At 46.3% G+C, this 25,830-nt stretch overlaps 1 protein-coding gene across 2 annotated transcripts in view; it reads left to right on the top strand.

Moving 5' to 3' along the window:
- Positions 1 to 25,830, top strand: part of LOC144506361 (rho GTPase-activating protein 6-like) — a 725,901-nt gene that overhangs the window by 622,706 nt on the left and 77,365 nt on the right. For both annotated transcript variants that reach the window (XM_078232372.1, XM_078232373.1), the window contains exons 4-5: positions 16,571 to 16,827; positions 25,553 to 25,748. In XM_078232372.1, coding sequence (XP_078088498.1) covers positions 16,571 to 16,827; positions 25,553 to 25,748 — 453 coding nt within the window. The remainder of the gene's footprint in view (positions 1 to 16,570; positions 16,828 to 25,552; positions 25,749 to 25,830) is intronic.

Genomic DNA, 25,830 nt, shown 5'->3' with positions numbered 1-25,830 from the left:
CAGTTACCGCTTTTGAAATTGCCGCCGTGCAATTTCACAAGCTGCCGGCTGCGGTACTGTATTTCGCAGCCCGGCTTCCCAGGGTCCTAGTGCCCTGCGTCCATTCTTAAACAGTGGAAGTTCCCGACCTCCACACTACTGTTCCCAATTCGGAAAACATCACATACACAGAATAATCTACACGGAAAACTACTAAAACAACCAGAACGTGAATCCTATATCTATTTACACCGCCACCCGTCTCCGGGTGGCCAACTTAACACTGATCCTCACCCTGCTGAGGCCAGTCGTCTGCCTGGCCCGACCGTCCGGTCCGGACCTCCGTGGGCCGAGGGTCCTGACTGCCCCTGGTCTCCCCTTCCCCAAAGGGTTTCCGGAATCCCTCTCCGTTCCCTGCAGAGACTGGGCTACCCGTGGCCGCACTTGGTAGTGCCCCACGCCTTCTACTCTCCACCCGGGCCCTTTTGCTACGGGGTCGGGCTCCGAGTGCCATGTGTGAGGGAGACCACCTTACCGGGGGTCTGGAGACCCTGCTGCTCTGACGACCCCTCCCTGACTCCCATACCAGAGGTGATACCTCCATCTCCTCTGCCTCCCTAACTTCGGCCTCACTGAGGCAGTTGACCCGGCCGGTGAGCTGATGCTCGGGTAGTTTAAAATTACCCGGGCTGGGTGCTTGTATCACCGTTAACCTCACTGTGGCCGCTACCTCCGGTGCGGCCCAGCTGGGACAGCACATTGTCACCTGTTGGGTAACGGTGGGGTCGGGTGTTTCCCCTACTGTTTCCACCTCTACGGGGGCTTCCTCACTTGCTACCCCCTTCCTCACTCCCTTCTTGCTCTTCCCGGCCCTGGTGGGGTCGAAGAGCTTGCATTGGTTTACATGAAACCATTTCACCTTGCGGGGGAGCTGAACAGCGTATATCATGGGGCTGGCCTTGTCCACTATACTGTACGGCCCTGCGTACAGTGGCTCAAAGGTCCCCACCCGCGCAAAATTGCGGACCATCACCTGCTCTCCTATGGCCCACTCGTGAGTTGTGCTGGGCTCCAGCAGCAGCCTGTTTCTGCGGTGCTGGGCCCCCATGTTACTGGCTGCCTGCCAGTGAACCTGCTTCAGCTGTTCCAACAGCTGTTTTGCGAACTTATCCCTATTGACCTCCCTGAGCTGTCCCTCTGTCAGGGCAGGTACCATGACATGAATCGGAGTCCTCATGACTCGCCCGGTCATGAGCTCGTGTGGGGAATATCCTGTACTCCTGGACTGACTAGCCCGGATCCCCATGAGTACAAGGGGCAGACCTTCCACCCACCGGTTAGGAGAGTTGCCTGTCTCCTTCCGCAACCTCTCTTTAATGGTGCGGTTCAACCTCTCTACAGGACCCGAGGACTGGGGGTTATAGGCCACATGCCATTTTGCCCTGATGCCCAGGACCTTAAGGGTCGCCTACATGACCTGCCCCGTGAAATGACTCCCCTGGTCCGACTCCACAAACTGCGGGAGTCCCCACCTGGAGAACACCTCCCTGACTACGATCTTGGCCGTGCCTACAGCGGTGGCTGTTCGGCACGGGACGGCTTCCACCCACTTCGAAAGCACATCCACTAATACAAGGCAGTACTTGTATCCCCCTGCAGCGGTGGGAAGGGGTCCAATATAGTCGATCTGTACCGACTGCCAGGGCCCCTCCACCCTACGGACGTGCCCCTGCGAAACCTTCCTCTTTTGGGGATCGGGGTTATTCGTGGCACACACTAAACAGTTCGCACAAAAGTCGCGAACGTCCTCCCGGAGGCCAGGCCACCATCCTACCTTCTCTACCCGCTGCCAGGTGGTCTCGGGACCGGGGTGTCCCGCTCCCGGGCTCTCATGAGCTACCTCTATGAATTCCCTCCTATGCTGGGAAGGCACTATCCACTGGTCCCCTCTAAAGAGCATGCCTTCCTTTAAGGTCATGTCCTTCTCCCCATAAGGACCCTCTACCCTTTCCTGCCTACCCAGGGCTGCTATGGCGGTCTTCAACTCGGGGTCCTGTGCCTGAACAGTGGCTAGGTCTGGGGCCAAGGTCACTCTTGGATCCCCTCTCCGGGGCTGTCCCCTGACTGCTGCCACCTGTCCTTCCCCGTAAGGATCCCACTCTACCCGGTACCTAGCCCCCTCTCTGGCCAGACTGTCTGCCCTCTGGTTCCCCTCACCCCGTGGCTCTGTCTTGGAGTGGGCTTTAACCTTATGGATGTACCTATCCCCGCCCTCTCCTACAGCAGCCACGATCCTCTCTAACAGGGGTTTTGTGGCGAGGGGCTTCCCATCCGAGGAGGTGTACCCTCGGCGGGAGCAGATGGCCAGATACTCCGTGCACGAGTTGTATGTAAACATGCTGTCCGAGCAGATGGTGTATGGAATGGGGAAACGCTCCGGATGTGTGACCACATACATCACTGCGGCCAGCTCTGCCTGCTGAGCGCTCAGTGTGTGGGGGAGCTTGAGGGCCAGGGGGGGTCCCAGATCCCACAACCCATGAATCTGATGCCCCCCGATACGGAACTGGATCCGTCTACGTATATCTCCCTACCCGTGGGATGCAGCCCCGCCCGAAAACCAAAACCTACCTCCCATACCCCCTCTACGGAACAATGGTGTGGCTCCCCTGGGTACACCAGGTTGGCTGCGAGCTGTGGCTCACTCAGCCCCTTCACCCGTAGCACCATTTGGGACAAGAGAGTCCACCAGGTGATCCTGGCACTACTGACCGTGCCATCTTTAATCCGGCCGTTTAACAACATTTGGGTTGGGGTGTGATGAGTCAGGAGGGTGATGGGTGCCATTCTAATAAAATCCTGCACCCGCTTCACCGCCCAGTATGTGGCTAGCAGGTGCCGTTCACAGTTGGAGTATGCCCGCTCCACTTCTGTGAGAACTCGGGAGGAATACACCACCGGCCTCAACTTGCCATGCCGTTCTTGGAGGAGTACAGCACTCAGGCTATCACTGCCTGCTGCTACCTCCAGGAAAAATTCCTCCCGGGGGTCAATGGCTCCCAGAGCTGGGGCCTTTTGCAAGTCCTCCTTGAGTCGGACGAATGCCGACTCGCACTTGCTGTCCCACTCCCATTCCACCCCCTTGTGCAGCAGCCTGAGCAGAGGCGCTGCAGTCGCGGCGTAATCTTCAATGAAGTCACGGCAATAGCTTGTGACTCCCAAAAAGGACCGTACCCCCCTAACGTCTACCGGGACTGGGAGTTCCTGCACTGCCTGTCTCCTGGCCGCATCTATCCCTCTCTCCCCAGCCCTAAGGGTTAAACCCAGGAACCTGACCTCCCTCAACCCGATTTGGGCTTTCCTGGGTTAACTTTTAACCCTCCCTTACGGAGTAACCCCAACAACCCGTCTACCAGGGGGCCATGTTCCTCGCTACTGTCTGTGAACAGTAGTATATCATCCACATACTGGACCAGTCTGTGGGGCTCACTAAACTCTTTCAGGCATTCGGCCATGCACTGGTGAAAAATGCTGGGGCTGTTGTGGAAACCCTGTGGGAGACAGCTCCATGTACACTGCTACCCCTTAAACGTGAAGGCGAACTTATACTGGTCCTCCCGCCTGACTGGGATGGACCAAAACCCATTCGAAATATCCAGCACTGTAAAAACAGAGGCTGACACTGGAATTTCTCCTAACAGGTCCGCCACAGCTGCTACCGTTGGGGCGCATGCCAGAATATTCTTATTAAGGACTCTGTAGTCCACTGTGGCCCTCCAGGAATTATCTGGCTTCCTCACCGGCCAGAGCGGTGAGTTCACATGTGTGGCAATTGGCCTCAAAATGCCTTGCCTTACCAGTGAATTTAGGGCCACCTCTAAATCTGCCTCCGCTTCCCGGGGGAAACTATACTGTTTCTGGGTCTGTCCCAGTGACCCTCCCGCAATCGTGCTTGTGGGTCGCAAAGGCGGCCAAATTCTTCCGGACATACCCCCTATATTCCTCCGAGGTATTCCTTACCATGGCTTCCAAATCATACCCCTCCTTGGGTTTCACTACACACAAAGCCCCCCTTTCTTGTGCCCTCTCTATGACCATGACCTCCTTCTCAGCCCCTTCCCCTGCTATGCCCCATAAACAGTGGTTCCTCAGGTCCACCAAGACCTGATGAGCCACTATAAAATCGGCGCCTAGGATCCCCTTTCCCTCCTGCTCCCATCTCATCAGGACGCATTTCCACCGCGCCTGGAGTGTCCCCAACCTGATGGACAGGGGAACAGAGAAAAAACCAGTCTTCTCGTTTCCCGTGAAGCCGACAAGACTGTAGGGCGCCCCGCTGGATAGAGGGGATGTTTGGGGATTGTCCGTGTGGACAATGGTACTGGAAGCACCTGTGTCCAGTAGGTAACTCCCGACCACATCCTGGACCTCCATCCTAACCCAGGGTCTCCCGCATGGGCCATACTCTAATGGACATAGGAAGGTGGGCTGCCCCGCTGGCAGTCATAAGGGAGCTCGTGGTGTGGGTGCGGGCTGGCCCTGGCCTGTTGCCATCGCTACCTGCCCGGACCCTGTTGCCTTGGTCTGCAGATAAGCCAGGAGATCCTTTACATTGATCATCTCCGGGGTAAGTGTTCCTACCACCGTGGTTGGTGTCTTTTTCATGGGAGCCCTTTCCTCCCTGCTCGGGTTCCTACACTCCCTCCTGAAGTGCCCGGGCTTCCCACACCCGTAGCACACCGGCCTCCTGTCTGAGGCCCGGCTGCCTTCCTGCTTCCACTCCCTCCTAGGGAGGGGTGCCGGTGCGACCTCATGCACCTTGCCCTTATCGGGCTTTTCCTCACCTCTCCCCGTTGCGATACGCAAGGGTGAGCTTCCTTATTATCTACGCCTCGTTAAGGTTGGGGTCCAGTGGGTCGAACCAATGCTCGGCCTTTGCCCTAACTCGCGGAAGGCAGTTAGCCACAAGAGTCTTCAGCCAGTGGGCAGTCCTCTCGTCCAGATGTTGCCTGTCTAAGGGAGTCCCACACGCTCCCTCATATACTGTCCACAGTCTGTCTGCGAACATGTCCGGGGACTCTGCAACTTGCTGCTTTGTCTCCCACACCCTTGCGAAGGGACTACCTTGGTTTAACCCCATGGCCTCCAGAACCGCTGTCTGTGCCGCTGCCCATGTTGCAGGTCCTCCCCCTTCCCTGGAGGTCACTGCCTTACATAAATAGGAATCCAGGGTCATCAGCAGTAGTTTCACGCGTTCCACCTCATCGCAATCATTTATGTCGGCTGCCTGTTGCACCTCCATAAAATGTAACGACGGGTCTCCCGCCCTAGTCAGTCTTGGGATGTGGGTTACCATCCCCCTGAGCACGTGTGCCCCATGGGGAATTATTATATCACTCTCTATCGGTCCCCTTGCGTCCCCTCCCACTGGGGGACCATACTTTCTTTGTCTAACCGGGCACATCTGCCCCACCTGGGGCTGTTGCCCCCTGCCTCATCGGCATCCAGCTCTCCCTCCATGCTCGGTAGTCCCACCACGCTGGGGTGTGCTACCCATGTCGGAGACACCACAACCTGGGGATACTCCACTGACCCCCCCTTGGACCCGTTCCTCCCTGGACGTCCCGAACCCTACCTGCTGACCTGGACACATTACCGGCATCTCAAGCAGCGGTCTGTCCCCTTTCCCAAAGGAATAGTGCGCTCTACCCGGCGGACACGCCGCTACCTGGGGGTACCCCGTTGACCCCCCTTGGACCTGCCCCTCTCTGGACAGCCCAAACCCCACCTGCCGACCCGGACACATTTCCGGCGCCTCAGGAGGCGGTCTATTCCTCTTAGCGCCCGGGGAATCATCCGCTGCGAGGAGCCCTCTGCCCCTAGGGGACCCTCCTGGACCTCCCAGGTGCACCCGCTCCCTGACCTTGGACAGAGCCTCCTCCAGCTCTTCTATCCGTGCCTGGCATGGCCCATGCTCGCCGTCACCTAACTCGTCGCAAGCCACCCTGTACGCTGCCTGGATGTCCCTGAACCTCCCTTCCAGCTCCTTGTACCTCTGCGCACCTTGAGCCAGGAGTTCCTGGGCCTCCCGTTCCCTCTCCTTTGCCTCAACTACCTGGCATTGGAGGAATTCCTTTTCGTATCGGTGTGACTTGCTAGCTTGTAGGATGCACTGCCTCGCATCAGCTAATTCATTAAATAACTGTTCCTCTGCTCGAGCGCTGTCCCCCGCGCTGGCCCTAACTTTGCTCAACTCTCCCTCCAGAACAGCAATTCTCCTTTCCATTTTGGCTACCTGCTGGGACAGGCAGGCTAGCCAAACTGCCTTTTCCAACCCTTTAGTGTATTCCTTGCTCTCTGTCCATGCAGCCGCAGCTGTTACGGGCTGCTCTGCATTGATTAGTGCTAATACCCACGTTTTGGTGAGGTTGACCTTTTTCCACAGATATGAGGAGATTCTCTCCTCCATTTTGCTTCTTTCCCTCACCCCCTCTGACAAGTCACATATTCCAGACCGCCGGAGTCCTGTTGCGGTCGCCATTGTAGTGGGATCCCCTTTTTAACTCCACTCGTGGGCTTATCTCAGGTTTGGTTCTCCGTTACCAGAACCCCACCAATGCCCGAGTGATTCTCTCTCTCGCTGATGGAACAATGGCCACCTTGCGCCTACTTCACTAGAGTAGCGCTCCCAAGAGAGAGAAAAGGAAACTGCTGCCTATCCACTAACTGGCAGCCTTTCCTGAGTGGGCGGTTTCGAAGCGCCCAGGGTACCCTCAGTTCTAGACTCCGGAATTATGGTAAGGGATATTTAATATTGTGACTTGGTCAGAGATCATTGGTGAGAAATTGAAAAGATCAAAACGGACTCCAATGGAAGTCAAAGATATATATATATATATATATATATATATATATATATATATATATATTTATTAAAACATCAAGGTCCAGATCACCAAACACCAGGAAAACAACACACAATGCCTTATGCTCTATAAGACTATAGCTATGGAAGGAATACTAAAACGGACACAACGAGAATGCTTATTTTACACAAGTTTACCAGTGTCTTAAACTATGAAAGGTGCATGCAAAAGCCCCCCCTTTCCCCAAAGCTTCATCCACTATGATGATCTCGGGAACTTCGCGAATTACTGGAGGATACTCACAATCCTAGTTTAAATTGCTCAGTGGGCTTCGGGCTGCGTGCTGGAGACGAACGAGAGGCAGGCAGGAATAGGAGAAGAGAGTGGAGAGAGGAGAGAGAGATGGCCGGCCTGACCATCCTTTTATATTGTAAAACTTGAATTTTTTGTCCTGCCAACTCCGCCCCCTTCCAACTGGCAGTTCCACAGACAAAGGCTTGCTAGTGTTATCTGTAGCTGCGATCTTACAGTCCATAGAGACCAGATGATCCCATCCCAGGTGATAGGTCTCTTGCTGTCCTTTATTGTTCCATCGGAGATCGTTTAATCATTTTCCCATTATGGAAATGGGCTTCTCCTCGCTCTGGGACAAGGCCATTATCACCTGTATTGAGTCCAGACCAGGTGTATTGTCTTGCTGCCGGCCTAGTCTGGTGATGTCGTCAGTTCACTTTTGTGCTGCTGATAACCTAATCAGCAGTCCGTCTGGTTTCCGGCTGCTTGCAATTTTTGGACTGGGCCCCTTCTCTCACACACACACACACACACACACACAGGCTGGCTGAGCTCCCTGGGAAATTTTTGGTCAAGTCCTGCAGCCAAATGTGGCCACTTTCACAGTTCTTTAGGGTTCAAGTCCTTTTCCCAGCTCATAAAAAGGCCTGAGTTGCCCGAAAAACTTACACCCTGTCCTTGAGTGGGCCAACTCTCTCCCTGGCTGCCCTCTTACTCTTTTATATATGTATAAAAAGCCTTGGGATTTTCCTTAATCCTGCTGGCCAATGCTTTTTCGTGACCTCTTTTAGCCCTCCTTACTCCTTGCTTAAGTTTCTTTCTACTTTCCTTGTATTTCACACATGCTTTGTGTGTCTCCTAGTCTTGACAAATGCTTCCTTTTTCTCTTTGACTAAGCTCACAATATCTCTCATTATCCAAAACTTGCCATACTATCCTTCATCCTTACAGAAATGTACCTATCAACTTACACTTGAAAGCCTCCCACATGCCAGATGTTGACTTGCCCTCAAACGCCTGCCCCCAATCTCCATTCTTCAGTTCCTACCTAATATTGTTGTAATTAACCTTCCCCCAGTTTAGCAGCTTAACTTGAGGACTACGCTTTTCTTTATCCATCAGTACCTTAAAGCTTACTGAATTGTGGTCATTGTTTCCGAACTGCTCCCCTACTGAAACATCGACCACCTGGCCGAACTCATTCCCCAGTACCAGGTCCAGTATGGCCCCTTCCCTCGTTGGACTATCTACATACTGTTTCAAGAAGCCCTCCTCTGTCCCATCCATGCCCTTAGCACTAAGTGAGTCCCAGTCAATATGGGGGAAGTTAAAATCTCCCACCACAACAACCTGTTACTTTTACACCTTGCCAAAATCTGCCTACATATCTGTTCTTCCATCTCCCGCTGGCAGTTGGACGGCCTATAGTAAACCCCCAACATTGTGACTAAACCTTCCTATTCCTGAACTCTACCTGTATTGCCTCGCTGTATGAGCCCTCTGAGGTGTCCTCCTGCAGATATTCTCCTTAACCAGTAGTGCAACTCCCTCACCCCTTTTACATCCCCCTCAATCCTGCCTGAAACATCTGTATCCTGGAATGTTAAGCTGCCAATCCTGTCCCTCCCTTAACCAAGTCTCTGTAATGGCAACAACATCATAGTTTCTAGTACTAATCCAAGCTCTAAGTTCATCTGCCTTCTCGCATTGAAACTGCCTTCTCGTGATTAGCAACCACATCCTGCCTGCTCTTTGAGTCTTACTGAATGTGAAGGAATACTCTCCACTTGCTTGGATGAGTGCAACTCCAACAAGGGTTAAGAAATTTGACACCATCCAGGACAAAACAACTCACTTGATCAACATCCCATCCATTACCTTAAATATTTACTCGCTCCACTACTGATGCAATGTCTGCGTGTGTACCATATAAAAGGTGCACTTTAGCATCTTGCCAAGAAGAACAGGAGGAGCAGACACATGGGAATCTTCAAGTTTTCCTCTACTCACCATCTTGATTTGGAACAATAACACCATTCCTTCTCTGTTGCTAGATCATAAACCTGGAACTCCCTGCCTAACAGCATTGTGTGTCGATCTACACCAAATGAGCTGCAGCAGTTCAAGCTGGTGGTCATCCACCACGTTCTCATGGGCACTTAGAGATAGGCAACAAATGTTGGCCTGACCAGCAACAACCACATTCTATAAATAATAAAAGATGAGCTAGTTGTGATCTGCCTGGAAGGTTGGGTAAAGCGGATTCATTAACAACTTTCTAAATTGAATTTCTAATATATGTCAAGAGGAGAAAAATTGCTAAGCTATGGGGAGAGCAGTGAATTGGGGTAAATTGAGCAGCTCTTCCAAAGAGCTGGCACAGGCATGATAGGCCAAATGGCCTCTTCTGAGCTGTATCATTCAATGTCTCTCTCTGGATATAGCATTCAACATAAGAGGCTGGATGTGGAATCCCACTTTGTGTAAGAATATTATACTAAAGAGTTATCTTCAGAATGGGGAAGAACCAACATGAGGTAGAAATTGGTACACTTTTTAATGAGATCAGCAATCTGTAGTTGCCTAGTGCATGTCCCTAGGCAGTTCATAGACATAGAGGAGATGAATATCCCCTGTTATTCAGGAAGTTCGTAAGCGTCTGGTAGTGTTCTTTGGGAGCACTGTGAAACTGGTCTGCTCACCTGCTCCCTTTGGCTCCATATCAAGGTGAGTTTTATTAATTGGTATCCTCTGGCATTCACTTCAAGGCCTTCTGGTTAGGCCACATACAGACTGAGTCATCCTGAGAAGAGTAAACTCTTTGCCTGCTCCGCTCAGCAGCTGAATTGTTGGAACATAGGAAAATGCAAAGAGCGTAATGTGTCTTTGAGGTAGCCAAACCATGAGAAATCACATCAGATAGTCTGTGAGACTTGAAATAGGTCTTGCCTTAGGGCTAACACAGCAAATACATGTAAGATTTCTGCCCCTGCAAGGGTGGGAATGCAGTCTAAAATTAATTAGATTTATCCATTCTCCTTGTGATGACTGATGACTTTGAGTATATGAGGGTGGTTTAAATAGACTATAGGAAGTTACTTGTGTTGTTGAATGAGTAAGATGCATTGAAGCAAGTTACCAAGACTCCTTTGATAGCACTGTTTAAATCTGTGACCTTTACTATCAAGGATGAGGACAGCAGACAAATTAGTGCAACACTTGCAAATTCTCCTTCAAGCCACACACCATCCTTGGAGCCATATTATTGTTTTTTCACAGCTACTGGGTCAAAATCCTGGAACTCTTTTCCTCACTAACAGCACTGAGTGTACCTACACCACGTGAACTGCAGCGGTTCAAGATGATGGCTCATTACAAACTTCTCAAGGGCGAATAGGGATGGAAAACAAATATTGACCTAGCCAGCGACGGCCACATCCCATAAAAGAATTTTTTTTTTAATTTAAAGGTCCTTGAATCGTGAACATGAATTCAAATCACAACATCAAACCTTGAGATTTGGATTCAGTTATTTTAAGTTGGAGGTAAAAAGTGACTGAGATGCTGTCAGTTTGATGGAACATTCTTTAAGAAGGAAATCGGCAGTCATTATCCAGTCGGACCTATGTTTAACTGAAGGCATACACCAATGTGGTTGAACCTTAACCAAAGTGATCTAATAGGCAGATCAGTTGTACCAGACTGCAAAGCTTCAAGAATGCAATTTCAGGACTTCTCGGGATGGGCAACATTTGCCACCCTTGCCAGTAATTTTACATCCCGACAATGAATACATTATTAGAAAAGGTTTTTCCTCAGTGTGATACAGAAAGAACTTTGCAAAGTCACACTTAAATAAAAATTGGGGTTACTTGCACCTGAATTGTGTACCCCTTTCCTCATCCTTGCAAACTTGGAGCTCAGTCTGCTGGACTTGATCACTACGATCTATCATAAACATGGAAACAAACTTCAGCAATGATGACCAGGCACGTAAAGTCTGTATAAAACATAGTTCTGACCTAATGAATTGAGAAACACAGTGTGACAATTTCAGTGTGATTTAATAAACAGCATTTTGGAAGGGTTGGAATATATCTTCCTACCAACAGTGGAGTTTCTAGATTTTCTTTAAGGAAGCAAAAGTCCTTTCGGTTCTAAGGGAAATGCACTGGTACATGAAATGCAAAAATTGAAAGGTACATTTTTATTAAAATGCTCCTGTTATTTTAATTATTTGTGTATGCTGTTCTTGATCCAACGGCAGGAAACAAGGATGCACTAAAGAGACTCTTGAATTAAAGGAAACGTCGCATTCTCAATTATTCCATTCCATTCAAAATATCCTTTTACATCGTCACTGTCACTGGAAATTTGATGAGATAAGTCCGTCTGAGTGAATGTGACAGGAACTTTTTCACAATATTTGTCCCTTTCCTTGATCAAATAGTTCTTTAGTTTAATTGTATTGTATATCACACTTCAGTGTCATTCTAGCACGTGTGCGAATTTCTGTTACATGTGGACCTAAGTGGTTGTATTTGTGTATTTGGAGCATCAAATGATAACGAGAGATGAAGGATGTATGAATTGACTCAGAAACTGGCTAGAAAAATCAGTTCTACTAAATATGAAACATCAAATCAGTTCAGCAAATGGAAAGAGTTTAACAAATTACAAAGCTGTGAATATGTTTAAAAAATCTATTTGGCTGCCATCTTGTTTTCTCTAAAATCTGGGCCCTCTGTTCACTTAAGAGAGCATCTGACATAATTGAACCCAAGGACACATCTGCAGCAGACCCCTCGATTATATGATTCTTCCTCTAGCATGTGTAACCTGATGACTTAATTTATTTTATCTCCAATTTATGAACATCCCTACATTCTATTTTGTTGCCAGTATTGCTGGTGTTAGAACCATTGAATCCCTACAGTGTAGAAGGAGGCCATTTGGCCCATCGAGTCTGCACCAACCACAATTCCATCCATGTATTTACCCTGCTGGTCCCCCTGTTACTAAGGGATAATTTAGTATGGCTAATCAACCTAACCCCCACATCTTTGGACTGTGGGGAAAAAACCAGAGCAACCGGAAGAAACCCACGCAGACACGGAGAGAATGTGCAAACTCCACACAGACAGTCACCTGAGGTCGGAATTGAACCCGGGTTCTTGGCACTGTGAGGCAGCAGTGCTTGCCACTGTGGTGCAGTACGATTAGCACTGCTACCTCAAAGTGCTAGGGACCTGGGTTCAATTCCGGACTTGTGTAACTGGCTGTGTGGAGTTTTGCACGCTCTCCCCATGTCAGCCTGGCTTTCCTCCGGGTGCTCCGGTTTCCTCAACCTACACATCTTTGGACAGTGGGAGTGGATTGGCCATGCTAAATTGACCGTTGGTGTTGGGATTAGCAGGGTGAATGCATGGGGTTATGGGGATAGGGCCTGGGTGGGATGTTATCAGTACAGGCTTGATGGGGTTGAGTGGCCTCCTTCTGCACTGTAGGGATTCTATGCCCTGTGTTCTGGTTCTAGTTTCTGTTACATGACATATGCACAGCCCTAGGCATGCTATGTTTGAGGTAACTACTCCCTGGGGTGACACTCAGAACCATTGAGTACCATTTCCCATGATAAACTGCCATTTTCCTCTTAAACATAGGAAAGCTGTTATTGATTTTAAGAGTTTAAATCCCACTCTAGAGATGTGACCAACTAATATAGCCTGACACTTCAGTACTGTACTGTCAGAGGTGCTATCTTTCATTAAACAGAGGCCCCATCTGCCCTTGCAGGTGGGTGTAAAAGATTCCATGATATCATTTTCAAGGAAGAGGAAGAAACTACTCCCCAATTCTCTACTGCCGAGAAAAATAAAGGCAACAAGAACACGGGACCAAACTAACCACTTGCACATTGTCTCCCAAGCCACACACCATGCTGATGTGAAAATATATTTCTGTTCTTTTGTCATAACTCGGTCGTAATCCTGGAATTCCCTTCTTTTATAGTACTATACCTGAACCTCCACCATATGTACTGCGAGACAGCAGCTTACCACTGGTTTCTCGAGGGCAATTAATGACAGGTAGTAAATGTTGGCCTTGCCAGTGATGCTTGCATCCCATCAATGAATTATATTTTTGAAAAGTGTTCTGGCCAATTATTATCACTCAACCAACAATATTATCTGGACATTATTTACTGTCTATAAGATCTTGCTGTGTGCAAATTTGCTTCCATGGTGCCAACATTACAACACTGACTGCACTAACAGAGTATTTCATTGGCTGTAACTGGCTTTGGGCCATCCTGATGTTGTGAAAGATACTGTACAAATACAATGTCTAACTTACCTCATTGAGATACTGAGCAAGATTCTCTAACCCTTTTCAGCAGCGAGAGGCAACGTGCCTTTTGCTGGCAGTGGGATCCTCTGGTCCTCTGCTGTTAATGGGAATTCCCATTGAAGCCACCCCATGCTGCCAGGAAATCCATGGCAGGGAGTGTGCCGCCAGTGTGAACGGCTGGAAAATTCCAGCCAATGTTTTAGGACAAAAATAGATTTTATATTTAACACTACTTTCAAAATTCCATCAACGATTTTGTAATAGTAGCAACAGTCTGGCCAACTTCAAAGATTAAATCTATGTGTTTTAAGTTCTAGGTTGATGGATGTTTTATTTAGCTGGCACCTTTTTGACTGCAATTTATGTGCCTTTGTCAAATGACAAATGAATTGCCAGTATTGTAATTCAGACCATTGTTTCACAGTAGTGGATGTATACTACAAATGCTGTATAATTCATTGAAAATTCATGTTAACTTCTTTTGAGAAAAGGTGGCCAAAGATCAAGGAAACCTGCGCAATAATTTTCTTGTGTCAACTTACTGGATCCACATGAGCAACAAAAGGGTTACCTGTAGCTGAGGCTGTATGTGCAATGGTATTGTGAAAAGAGCTGAACACCAGATGCCAATAGTGGACTTTCGTACATTGTAGCAGTGTTGTCAATGAAGTTCTATAGGGAAATCTATAAAATTTATGGTTTGCCATTTAAGTGCTAATCACTCTCTTGCCTGTTCTGGAAGTTACAGATTTTTGTTGTAATATTTAAAAAAATACTTCTCACTAATCTTTTGGGGACAAAGTGCAATTTGATGAAAATGAATAGCAAATTCATCTGGCGTGTATAATGGTCTTCTGATCCATTACCACAATTTTTGAGTTCAGTGGCAATTTTGAAATTTACCCCCATTATTTTCAATGGTGTGTCGTCAAATGAAGACATTCACAGGAATGTAACTCCTTGGGAATGTAAAAGTAAATACAGGTTAGCCATATTAGCTGTTTGTAAGAAAGTTACCATGAAATCCCCCAGAGAATTGTCCCCATGGTGATATGTACATTATGTATTCCAAGACTTGAGGCTTGGTCCAGCACTGAGGGAATGCTGCAATACTGGAGGTGCTATCTTTTGGGTTTTGTCAGTCGTCGCGTAGACGTAAAAAAGATTGCTTCATTCTAAGAGAAACGGGGAAGTTCTTCCCAAAGTTCTGGTCAATACATATCCTTCAACTACCATCACTAACACCGATTATTAGATCATTATTACTATTTGTGGGGGCTTGCTGTATGCACATTGGTTGACGCCGATGAGAGGAGAGATGGACCTTTGGTTTAGTGTCTCATCTGAAAGACAGCCACTCCAATGATATTGCTATGTTTCCTTTACAACATTCAGCAATGACTCCATTTTAAAAAACACTTTATTGGCTGTGAAGTGTTTTGGGACATGCTGAGGTTGAAAGGATGCTTTATTAATTTTTGCTACTCATTGTACTGCTAACACTCCCATGTTGCTACAGCTGCACACTTGTCTTCCGTCCATGATAGTTGGGTCACTACGGAAGGAGGTGCTGCTGCCTAAACCATAGCTATGGCTGTCCAGTTGGGCAGCCCTTTTGATTAAGAGATCTGGTGAAATCTCGGGATGTTTTATGAATCATCAATAATCAACACTGTATTTTTAATCCCCATTTTGGCTGATAAAGCAAGATGGTTTTTATAGGCTCCCAAAACACATACAATGATTTGGGGACAATTGGCTGGGGGAGGAACTACTCTCGCTCTGAGTCATAGAGTCATAGAGGTTTACAGCATGGAAACAGGCCCTTCGGCCCAACTTGTCCATGCCGCCCTATTTTCTTTTAAAACTCCTAAGCTAATCCCAATTGCCCGCATTTGGCCCATATCCCTCTATACCCATTGTACCCATGTAACTATCTAAATGCTTTTTAAAATATAAAATTGTACCTGCCTCTACTACTACCTCTGGCAGCTTGTTCCAGACACTCACCACCCTCTGTGTGAAAACCTTGCCCCTCTGGACACTTTTGTATCTCTCCCCTCTCACCTTAAATCTATGCCCTCTAGTTTTAGACTCCCCTACCTTTGGGAAAAGATATTGACTATCTACCTTGTCTATGCCCCTCATTATTTTATAGACCTCTATAACCTCAGCCTCCTACGCTCCAGAGAAAAAAGTCCTGGTCTATTCAGCCTCTCCTTATAACTCAATCCAACAAGTCCCGGTGGCATCCTAGTAAATCTTTTCTGCACTCTTTCTAGTTTAATAATATCCTTTCTATAATAGGGTGACCAGAATTGCACACAGTATCCCAAGTGTGGCCTTACCAATGTCTTGTACAACTTCAACAAGACGTCCCAACTCCTGTATTCAATGTTCTGACCGATGAAACCAAACATGCCGAATGCCTTCTTCACCACTCTGTCCACCTGTGACTCCACTTTCAAGGAGCTATGAACCTGTACCCCTAGATCTCTTTGTTCTGTGCCTCTCCCCAACACCCTACCATTAACTGAGTAAGTCCTGCCCTGGTTCACTCTACCAAAATGCATTACCTCGCATTTGTCTAAATTAAACTCCATCTACCACTTGTCAGCCCACTGGCCCAATTGATCAAGATCCCGCTGCAATTGGAGATAACCTTCCTCACTGTCCACCATGCCACCAATCTTGGTGTCATCTGCAAACTTACTAACCATGCCCCCTATATTCTCATCCAAATCATTAGAAGTTGACTCTGGCTGACTTGTACCTATTTGTGCAGTACTAGGACATAGCAGTGTTGCAATTTAAATTATGTTGTAATGCTAGTGGGATTTTGTGTGCCTTGTGTACAAGGACTGTTTAAATCTCTCTGATCTTGGACTGTAACATGGTGAAATGGTGAAATGTAATTTGAATTATTAGCTACTTGTTCCACGGTAATTAAAATACACAGAACAATGAGATTGATGTGAGTCACTCTATACAATCAGTCCAACTTCTGTTCCCAAACTGTCTCAAAAAAAAATTTGATAAAGTAATTAGTATTATCTTGTTGATTTTTTTTATATCAACAGAATTCGCACCACATGCATTTGCTATGCCATTGTCTCAAGTGATTGTCAATGATCGAGCCCAGAAGCAAAAGCAGGATGCTCTGAAGGAAGAGCAAAAAGACAGTTCAGATCTTGTGGCATCAATCTTGCCATTCGGAACCAGAAGACCGAACAAAGAACTCTCAAGCAGCAATTCATCTCTCAGCTCAACCTCAGAAACTCCAAATGAACCAACGTCACCAAACACTCCTGAAGCTCCCCCGCGTGTGAGAAGACGGGTAATATATTAAGCTTAGTGACCACCTTGTCAAAGTTGGTCCTATATCTTGTCACAAAAAATTTCCATTCTTGTGTCCCACATGTCTTTGTATGTTGATATGTTTCTGACATTGATGCAGCAAAGATTAAAACCTCTTGCACACTTTATTTGATGATACGTTTTGGTTAAACTGTTTGCGGTTCATGGAGGCAGCTCACCACCTTCTCTTGAGCAATTGGGGATGAGCAATAAATCAGTCAGCGAAGCGCACATCCCATGAATGAATAATAAAAGACACAGTAGAGTGCAGAAACAGGGAGTGATAGAATGTCCATTATCTCTAAATTTGCATGAGTGATTACTCATTCAGAAAGAATGATTTCCCAGGATGATGAATATCACTTGAGGAAGACAGAGGGTGAAATCTGGGAACTTGCAAACTTGTGTTTAATTTTACATTGTAAATCTGTCACTCTAATGACTGATAATATGGTTAGCATGGTGCAACCAGAGGAAAGAGAGTCTGTTCATTTATTCTTAAAGATTCAACTTGTCACTTAATATAGATAGATTCTAGATATAAATCTTTACTGTGCTTAACTTTGCATTATCTTTTGAGATCGTTTATAAAGTTTGTCTGTCAAAATAGACTTGTAGACAGGAGCTGACTGACAGTAGCTCCCATGTAATGTTTTTGGCTAAATCACAACTGATCTACAGAAATATTAATTCAGTGATGAAGCAGGCAATGTATGGAACAGGCTCATTAGGGGGAATGATGGAATCAAGTGGTTTTGATTCATTCAAATATAGTTAAGATAGTTTGTAGCATTGAAGTTGTGGAAGATGCTTTATAATTCCAAGTTGTTCATTTTATTGAAGAGAATTTGTACTTGTAGCAAATAACAGCAATACAAGCATCCCTTGAGCATTAACCTTGCAGTAGGATATCCAAGATCTTGCTTGGTTCATTTTTCATCTTATTCCTAGTGCTGGTCAAATCAGCTGTGTAATTTTGGAGGGTATGATTGAGAAACCTATTCTCGGCTGCCATTGTCTTGCCATCCTGGACAGGTTAACAAGGCTGGGGGGGCTGGATTTGGATTCTAAGGATTGGTTTCGTAGTTAATCGTCAAAGAAATACAGTTTAGTTTGATTCATTGACACAGCTTAATGAAGGAACTTCCATAACGGTGTGCACAGAGGAGAGTGTGTTGTGCTGAGCATATTCACTGTCACCAGGTGTAAACTACAGAAGTGGAGAATGGAAGGGTGGGTGGTGAAGATGCTGTCTGAGGAGCTTTGTTGAGTGGCTGTACTGCATCTTGTGTATGGTACACACTGCTGGCACTGTGAGATGCTGGGAGGAGGGAGTGGAATGTTTAAGTGGTGGATGGGGTGCCAATCAAGTGGGTTGCTTTGTCCTGAATGTTGATGAATTCCTTGTGTGTGCTTGGAGCTGCACCCATCCAGGCAAGTGGAGAATATTTGTAAAGGAGTGATTTGAGGGCTGTAGTGAAAGAACAAGGACTAAGTGGATAGTCCTTTAAAAACACCTTTAGGTGTCCGGATCACCAAAACCTGTCCTGGTCCCTCCATGTCGACACTATTGTTGAGAAAGTCTACCAACGCCTCTACTTTCTCAGAAGACTAAGGAAATTTGGCATGTTCACTACAACTCTTTCCAACTTTTACAGATGCTCCATAGAAAGCATTCTTTCTGGTTGTATCACAGCTTGGTATGGCTCCTGCTCTGTCCAAGACTGCAAGAATTTACAAAGGGTCGTGAACAAAGTCCAGTCCATCAGTCAAACCCCCCTCCTACCTATTGATACTGTCTATATTTCCCGTTGCCTCTGAAAAGCAGCCAGCATAATTAAGGACCCCATGCACCCCGGACATTCTCTCTTCCACCTTCTTCTGTTGGGAAAAAGATACAAAAGTCTGAGGTCACATACCAACCGACTCAAGAACAGCTTCTTCCCTGCTGCCATCAGACTTTTGAATGAACCACCTCGCATTAAGTTGCTTTTTCTCTACGCCCTAGCTATGACTGTAAAACTACATTCTGCACCCTCTCCTTTCCTTCCCTATATACGGTATGCTTTGGTTAGCGCACAAGAAACAATACTTGTCACATGTATTGGTATACAGTGAAAATAATAAATCAAAAGATGTGATGGGCTGGATAACCTCCTTGGCTGTTTCATTCTAAAATACAAGTGATTTTAATCCATATTTATTTATTAAACAGTAAAAATATCAACAAAATAGATTGATTCAGAGATAGTCAGCCACTCTACAGAAGAGCTGGCATTATTTCCTTCCGGAGCTTGACTTCAGTGCCTTGTAATTTTTTTTAAAAGGCAAATCGCTACTTGTTACAGAAATGAAATTCTGCCTTTTAACAGCCTGAAATGAAAGATGTGAGTAAACAGCTTGTTCCAGCAATTGCACTGGTAGTAGCCACTATAACCTGAAGAAGGGGCTTGCAGCTCCGAAAGCTTGTGTGGCTTTTGCTACCAAATAAACCTGTTGTACTTTAACCTGGTGTTGTTAAACTTCTTACTGTGTTTACCCCAGTCCAACGCCGGCATCTCCACATCATGAGTGGCCACTATCACAGAGGACAAAGAACAAAGAAAATTACAGCACAGGAACAGGCCCTTCGGCCTTCCAAGCCTGCACCGACCATGCTGCCCAACTTAACTAAAACCCCCTACCCTTCCGGGACCATATCCCTCTATTCCCATCCTATTCATGTACTTGTCAAGACACCCCTTAAAAGTCACTACCGTATTCGCTTCCACTACCTCCCCCGGCAACGAGTTCCAGGCACCCACTACTCTCTGTGTAAAAAATCTGCCTCGTCCATCTCCTTTAAACCTTGCCCCTCGCACCTTAAACCTATGCCCCCTAGTAATTGACTCTTCCACCCTGGGAAAAAGCTTCTGACTATCCAAGCTGGCAGAGTTCAGAAAACATCATACAAAGCCTCTGTTAAATGCAGTATTTTGCATCACAGCAAAACCTACATTTATTGCTCAGTTCTATTGAAAACGTGGAGTTGGATGCCTGCTTGAATTTGCAGCAATTGGATCCAACCAGCTGGCTTGTTAGGCCACTACAGAGGGCAGTTAATCATATTGGTGTGTGGCTCAAGTTCCTTCACACAAAGGACATTAGTTAACCATTTGCTTTGCTTTTTTATGACAATCTGTGATGGTCATTTTTACTGAGGCCAAGTTTTATTTCCTTTTTAAACTGAACTTAAATGATCAAACTGCCATGATGGGTTTGATCTCGTGTTCTCTGGATTGTTTATCCAGGCATTCTCGATCACTCATCTTTTAGCGTAACTAGTACGCAACCTCACTTTCTGCTGAATCCATTGTCAACAAAGTTGGTGCAGGTCAACAAGGCAGCTCTTTGTGTTCATTTCAGGAATATTTTGTTTACCTGAATCTCTTGGGTCTGTGAAAAACCCAAAATGTTTTCTTCTCTGTCTAAAACATCCCTTTTGTCTCATTGTTCTTCTCTTTAATGAACAGTGTCTCTGTGGCAAAGTGCTATCTATAGGCAGAGGACAGATAGCGTCTTCCAATTTTATTACTGTCGCCTAAAATTTTCAGTAAAATTAATTTTGTTAAAAATGTCCAGTTATATTAAATGGTGTGAGGCATCAGCCTTCAGTCGTTGCCTTCTGAATGTCAGCTGAACCTTAATGAGGTTTCCCATTTCTCTCAAAGAACACATAATGCTTTGAATCGGGGTCATAGAGGTTTACAGCATGGAAACAGGCCCTTCGGCCCTTTTTTTAAAAACCCCTAAGCTAATCCCAATTGCCCGCATTTGGTCCGTATCCCTCTATACCCATCGTACCCATGTAACTATCTAAATACTTTTTAAAAGACAAAATTGTACCCGCCTCTACTACTGCCTCTGGCAGCTTGTTGCAGACACTCACCACCCTCTGTGTGAAAAAATTGCCCCTCTGGACACTTTTGTATCTCTCCCCTCTCACCTTAAACCTATGCCCTCTAGTTTTAGACTCCCCTACCTTTGGGAAAAGATATTGACTATCTACCTTGTCTATGCCCCTCATTATTTTATAGACCTCTATAAGGTCACCCCTCAGCCTCCTACGCTCCAGAGAAAAAAGTCCCAGTCTATTCAGCCTCTCCTTATAACTCAATCCAACAAGTCCCGGTAGCATCCTAGTATATCTTTTCTGCACACTTTCTAGTTTAATAATATCCTTTCTATAATAGGGTGACCAGAATTGCACACAGTATTCCAAGTGTGGCCTTACCAATGTCTTGTACAACTTCAACAAGACGTCCCAAATCCTGTATTCAGTGTTCTGACCGATGAAACCAAGCATGCCGAATGCCTTCTTCACACTCTGTCCACCTGTGACTCCACTTTCAAGAAGCTATGAACATGTACCCCAAGATCTCTTTGTTCTGTAACTCTCCCCAATGCCCTACCATTAACTGAGTAAGTCCTGCTCTGGTTTAATCTACCAAAATGCATTACCTCGCATTTGTCTAAATTAAACTCCACCTGCCATTTGTCAGCCCACTGGCCCAATTGATCAAGATCCCGCTGCAATTGGAGATAACCTTCCTCACTGTCGGAAGTCTGATGAGAATGATCCATGATCACTCCAGGTTTTCACTGTGGACCATGATAGGATGAGATATGCTTGCACTGTACTCTAGACAAAATCAGCTGTCTCAACACAAACTCGCCTTGTAGACAAGAGCGACATGGTGGCACAGTGGTTAGCATTGCTGCCTCAAAGCACCAGGGACCCAGGTTCGATTCCAGCCTTGGGTGACGGTCTGTATGGAGTTAGTACCTTCTCCCTGTGTCTGTGTGGGTTTCCTCTAGGGCTCCGGTCTCCTCCCACAGTCCAAAGATGTGCAGGTTAGGTTGATTAGTCATGCTAAGTTGTCTCTTAGTGTCCCAAGATGTGTAGGTTTGGGGGATTGGTGCGGTAAATACATGGTGTTACGTGGATAGGTTCTGGGTATGATGCTCTGTTGGAGAGTTGATGGGCCGAATGGCCAGCTTCAGCACTGAACATAGAACATAGAACATTACAGCGCAGAACAGGCCCTTCGGCCCACGATGTTGCACCGACCAGTTAAAAAAAAAACTGTGACCCTCCAACCTAAACCAATTTCTTTTCGTCCATGAACCTATCTACGGATCTCTTAAACGCCCCCAAACTAGGCGCATTTACAACTGATGCTGGCAGGGCATTCCAATCCCTCACCACCCTCTGGGTAAAGAACCTACCCCTGACATCGGTTCTATAACTACCCCCCCTCAATTTAAAGCCATGCCCCCTCGTGCTGGATTTCTCCATCAGAGGAAAAAGGCTATCACTATCCACCCTATCTAAACCTCTAATCATCTTATATGTTTCAATAAGATCCCCTCTTAGCCGCCGCCTTTCCAGCGAAAACAATCCCAAATCCCTCAGCCTCTCCTCATAGGATCTCCCCTCCATACCAGGCAACATCCTGGTAAACCTCCTCTGCACCCCCTCCAAAGCCTCCACATCCTTCCTGTAATGTGGGGACCAGAACTGCACACAGTACTCCAAGTGCGGCCGCACCAGAGTTGTGTACAGTTGCAAGGGAATTGAAGGGATTGTATACCAGAGAGTTTCTATCACGTTGAAGAACAATGGAGGAAAATAGGATCCTGATAGCTATTGTGTAATTAATTTTCTGTAAACTTTCTCATTGGTAATCAAGATTACAGCTAATGGGAATAAAAATACTTGAGATTCACCAGACAGTTCCTATCACTTAAAACTCATGTTTATTGCAGACAACTGTCAATACTAAGCAATTTCTTGTGACTTCCTATCATTATATAAATTAATTATAAAGGCGAGATTGTTATTTATAATGCCCGCCAATAATTTCAGGCAGCTCTTCAATGCCAGCTGATGACTTTCATCAAAAACTGAACTGAAGAAGAGACATTACTTTGGGATTAGAACAAAACACAGAGCTGGAGTTGAAAGATTTTTGAAAAACACTTCATGTTGTTGGCACAGTAAAATTACATTGGTAGGGCAGATTCAAATTGCTCTAAAACCCTCACTGATCCACTTCGTTAACAAACAGACAGAAAATAAATAAGTAGCACATAGAGCATAGAACAGTACAGCACAGAACAGGCACTTCGGCCCACGATGTTGTGCCGAGCTTTGTCTGAAACCCAAATCAAGCTATTTCCTCCCTATCATCCCGAAGTACTCCATGTGCCCATCCAATAGCTTCTTAAATGTTCCTAAAGTTTCTGACTCCACTATCCCTGCAGGCAGTCCATTCCACACCCCAACCACTCTCTGAGTAAAAACCCTACCTCGGACATCCTTCCTATATCTCCCACCATGAACCCTATAGTTATGCCCCCTAGTTACCACTCCATTCACCCGAGGAAATAGTCTTTGAACGTTCCCTCTATCTATCCCCCTCATCATCTTATAAACCTCTATCAAGTCTCCTCTCAACCGCTCCAAAGAGAAAAGCCCAAGTTCCCTCAACGTTTCCTCATAAGACCTACCCTCCAAACCAGGCAGCATCCTGGTAAATCTCCTTTGCACTCTTTCCAGTGTCTCCACATCCTTCTTATAGTGAGGTGACCAGAACTGCACACAATATTCCAAATGTGGTCTCACCAAGGTCCTGTACAGTTGCAGCATAACCCCACGGCTCTTAAACTCAAACCCCCTGTTAATGAACGCCAACACACTATAGGCCTTCTTCACGGCTCTATCCACTTGAGTGGCAACCTTCAGAGATCTATGGATATGAACCCCAAGATCTCTCTGTTCCTCCACATTCTTCAGAACCCTACCTTTGACCCTGTAATCCACATTTAAATTTGTCCTACCAAAATGAATCACCTCGCATTTGTCAGGGTTAAACTCCATTTGCCATTTTTCAGCCCAGCTCTGCATCCTATCTATGTCTCTTTGCAGCCTACAACAGCCCTCCACCTCATCCACTACTCCACCAATCTTGGTGTCATCAGCAAATTTACTGTTCAAATTTAAGTGTTTTTCTTACATGCAGTGTGGGCATCGTTGGCTAAGCCAGTATTTATTGCTCATCCCTAATTGCCCTGGAGAAGGTGGTGAAGGATGTTGACCCAATGGCAGTGAACGAATGGCAATACATTTCCAAGGCAGAATGATTGGTCATATACAGAGGAATTTGTGGGTGTTCCCATGCAGCTGCTGCCCTTATTCTTCTAGGTGATAGAGGTTATGTGTTCAGAAGATATTGTTGAAGGAGATTTGGTGAGTTGCTGCAGCACATCTTGTATACAGTACTCACTGCTGCCACCTGTGCATCGATAGTGGAGGGAGTGGATGGGGTGCTAATCAAGCAGTCTGCTTTGTCCTGGATGGTATTGAGTGTCTGAGTTTTGTTGTGCTGCACATATTCCGATAAGTGGAGAGCATTCCATCACTTTCCTGACTTGTGCCTTGTGGATGGTGGACAGACTTCTTTTGAGGAATCAGGAGGTGAGTGACTCACTGCAGAATTCCCAGCCTCTGACCTGTTCTTGTGGGTACAATATTTGTGTCAGGATGGGCCAGGAAGTTGGTTAGGGGGGATTTGTTGATAGTAATGCCATTGAAGCGGGGGGATTCTTTGATGCCAGCTGCAACAGCAGAAGCCTGACAGATCTCTCTTTCTCTCTCTCTCTCTCTGTCAGGCCTCTGCTGTTGCAATTGTGCATGTGCAGCCACAGAGGTCTGCACAATACGCAATAGCTCCCTCTGCTGCTACAGCAAGCTGGCTGGCGAATTAATCCCCGTCCACTGCCTCTAGTGGCTGGAAACAGTCTCGCCCATTTTTTCATGCACTAAGTGCATAAGATTGAGAGTAAAGATTCAACCAAAAAACGGATCTGAAACTCTCCCGTTTTCATGCTAGTTGAATACTGAGACTTGTGCAAGGTGCAGGTAGAATTTCTTTAACATTCTGGATGTGCCATGTAGAAATGAAATAATATAGCCCTAGAAATTCAGGCTAGGATGCTTTTGGTGCACAGTCGAGGTGGTAAAGTGGATAAGGAGTAGTGGGTACATGACAACATGGCGCTTTCCCTCCACCTGAATGGTGAGCTTGAGATGCCTCAGGGAAATCAAATCTTGCACTGGGGGAGAGCCCCACACAGGCATTGGTCACCTTACTTGTAACCTTTACCAATGTGGCCACAGAGGTCTGCACAGGAGGGTTGTGCCCTCCTAATGAGCATGCTCTTCCTACCCATCACAATTGAGGTTTCAAAAGCAGTTTAGTATCTGGAAAATGAGCCAGTGCTCAGTAGAATGTTGGGGAAGGGGAATAGAAGTCAGAGTCAAAAATTCTAATCTACAATTGAATAAGCCTCCATTTGAATCCTTTCACATATATAGGTGCGTATATATGAATATGTATATAAACCTTTCCTGTACAAATTCCCCTCCAGATGTACTTCTTGCAGGCTGAACCTGATCATTTATCCACAAGCTTGTAAACTAATAACTGCATGCAGATCCTGGGCACATTTCTTTTAAGCAGATTTCAATTATCTTCAGACTTTACTACATTGGTAAAATGTCATAACTGAGGTCAACAGTCATTAGGGTTTGCAATATTGCTCTCAGTCCTTCTAGACCATTTCATTCTTTGACCTCTGCCATGTTTATGTTCTTTCTGCAGGGTGGAATGTCTGTGGATTCCATCACCGACCTGGATGATGATCAGTCTCGATTATTAGAAGCTTTGCAACTTTCACTCCCAACAGAAGTCCCAAACAAGAAAGAAAAACAAAGAGACAAAAAGCTAAGCCTGAATCCTATTTATCGCCAGGTGCCTAGATTAGTGGACAGCTGCTGCCAACATCTAGAAAAGTATGGTAAATATTGTTCTAGTAATCATTCATAATGTTCTAGGTCAATTTATGGGGTACAAGATATGTAGGATATTTTTGCACCATT

The sequence above is a fragment of the Mustelus asterias genome, chromosome 17 (assembly GCF_964213995.1).
Source record: "Mustelus asterias chromosome 17, sMusAst1.hap1.1, whole genome shotgun sequence".
Lineage (NCBI taxonomy): Eukaryota > Metazoa > Chordata > Chondrichthyes > Carcharhiniformes > Triakidae > Mustelus > Mustelus asterias.
This window is presented reverse-complemented; position numbering and strand designations above follow the sequence as displayed.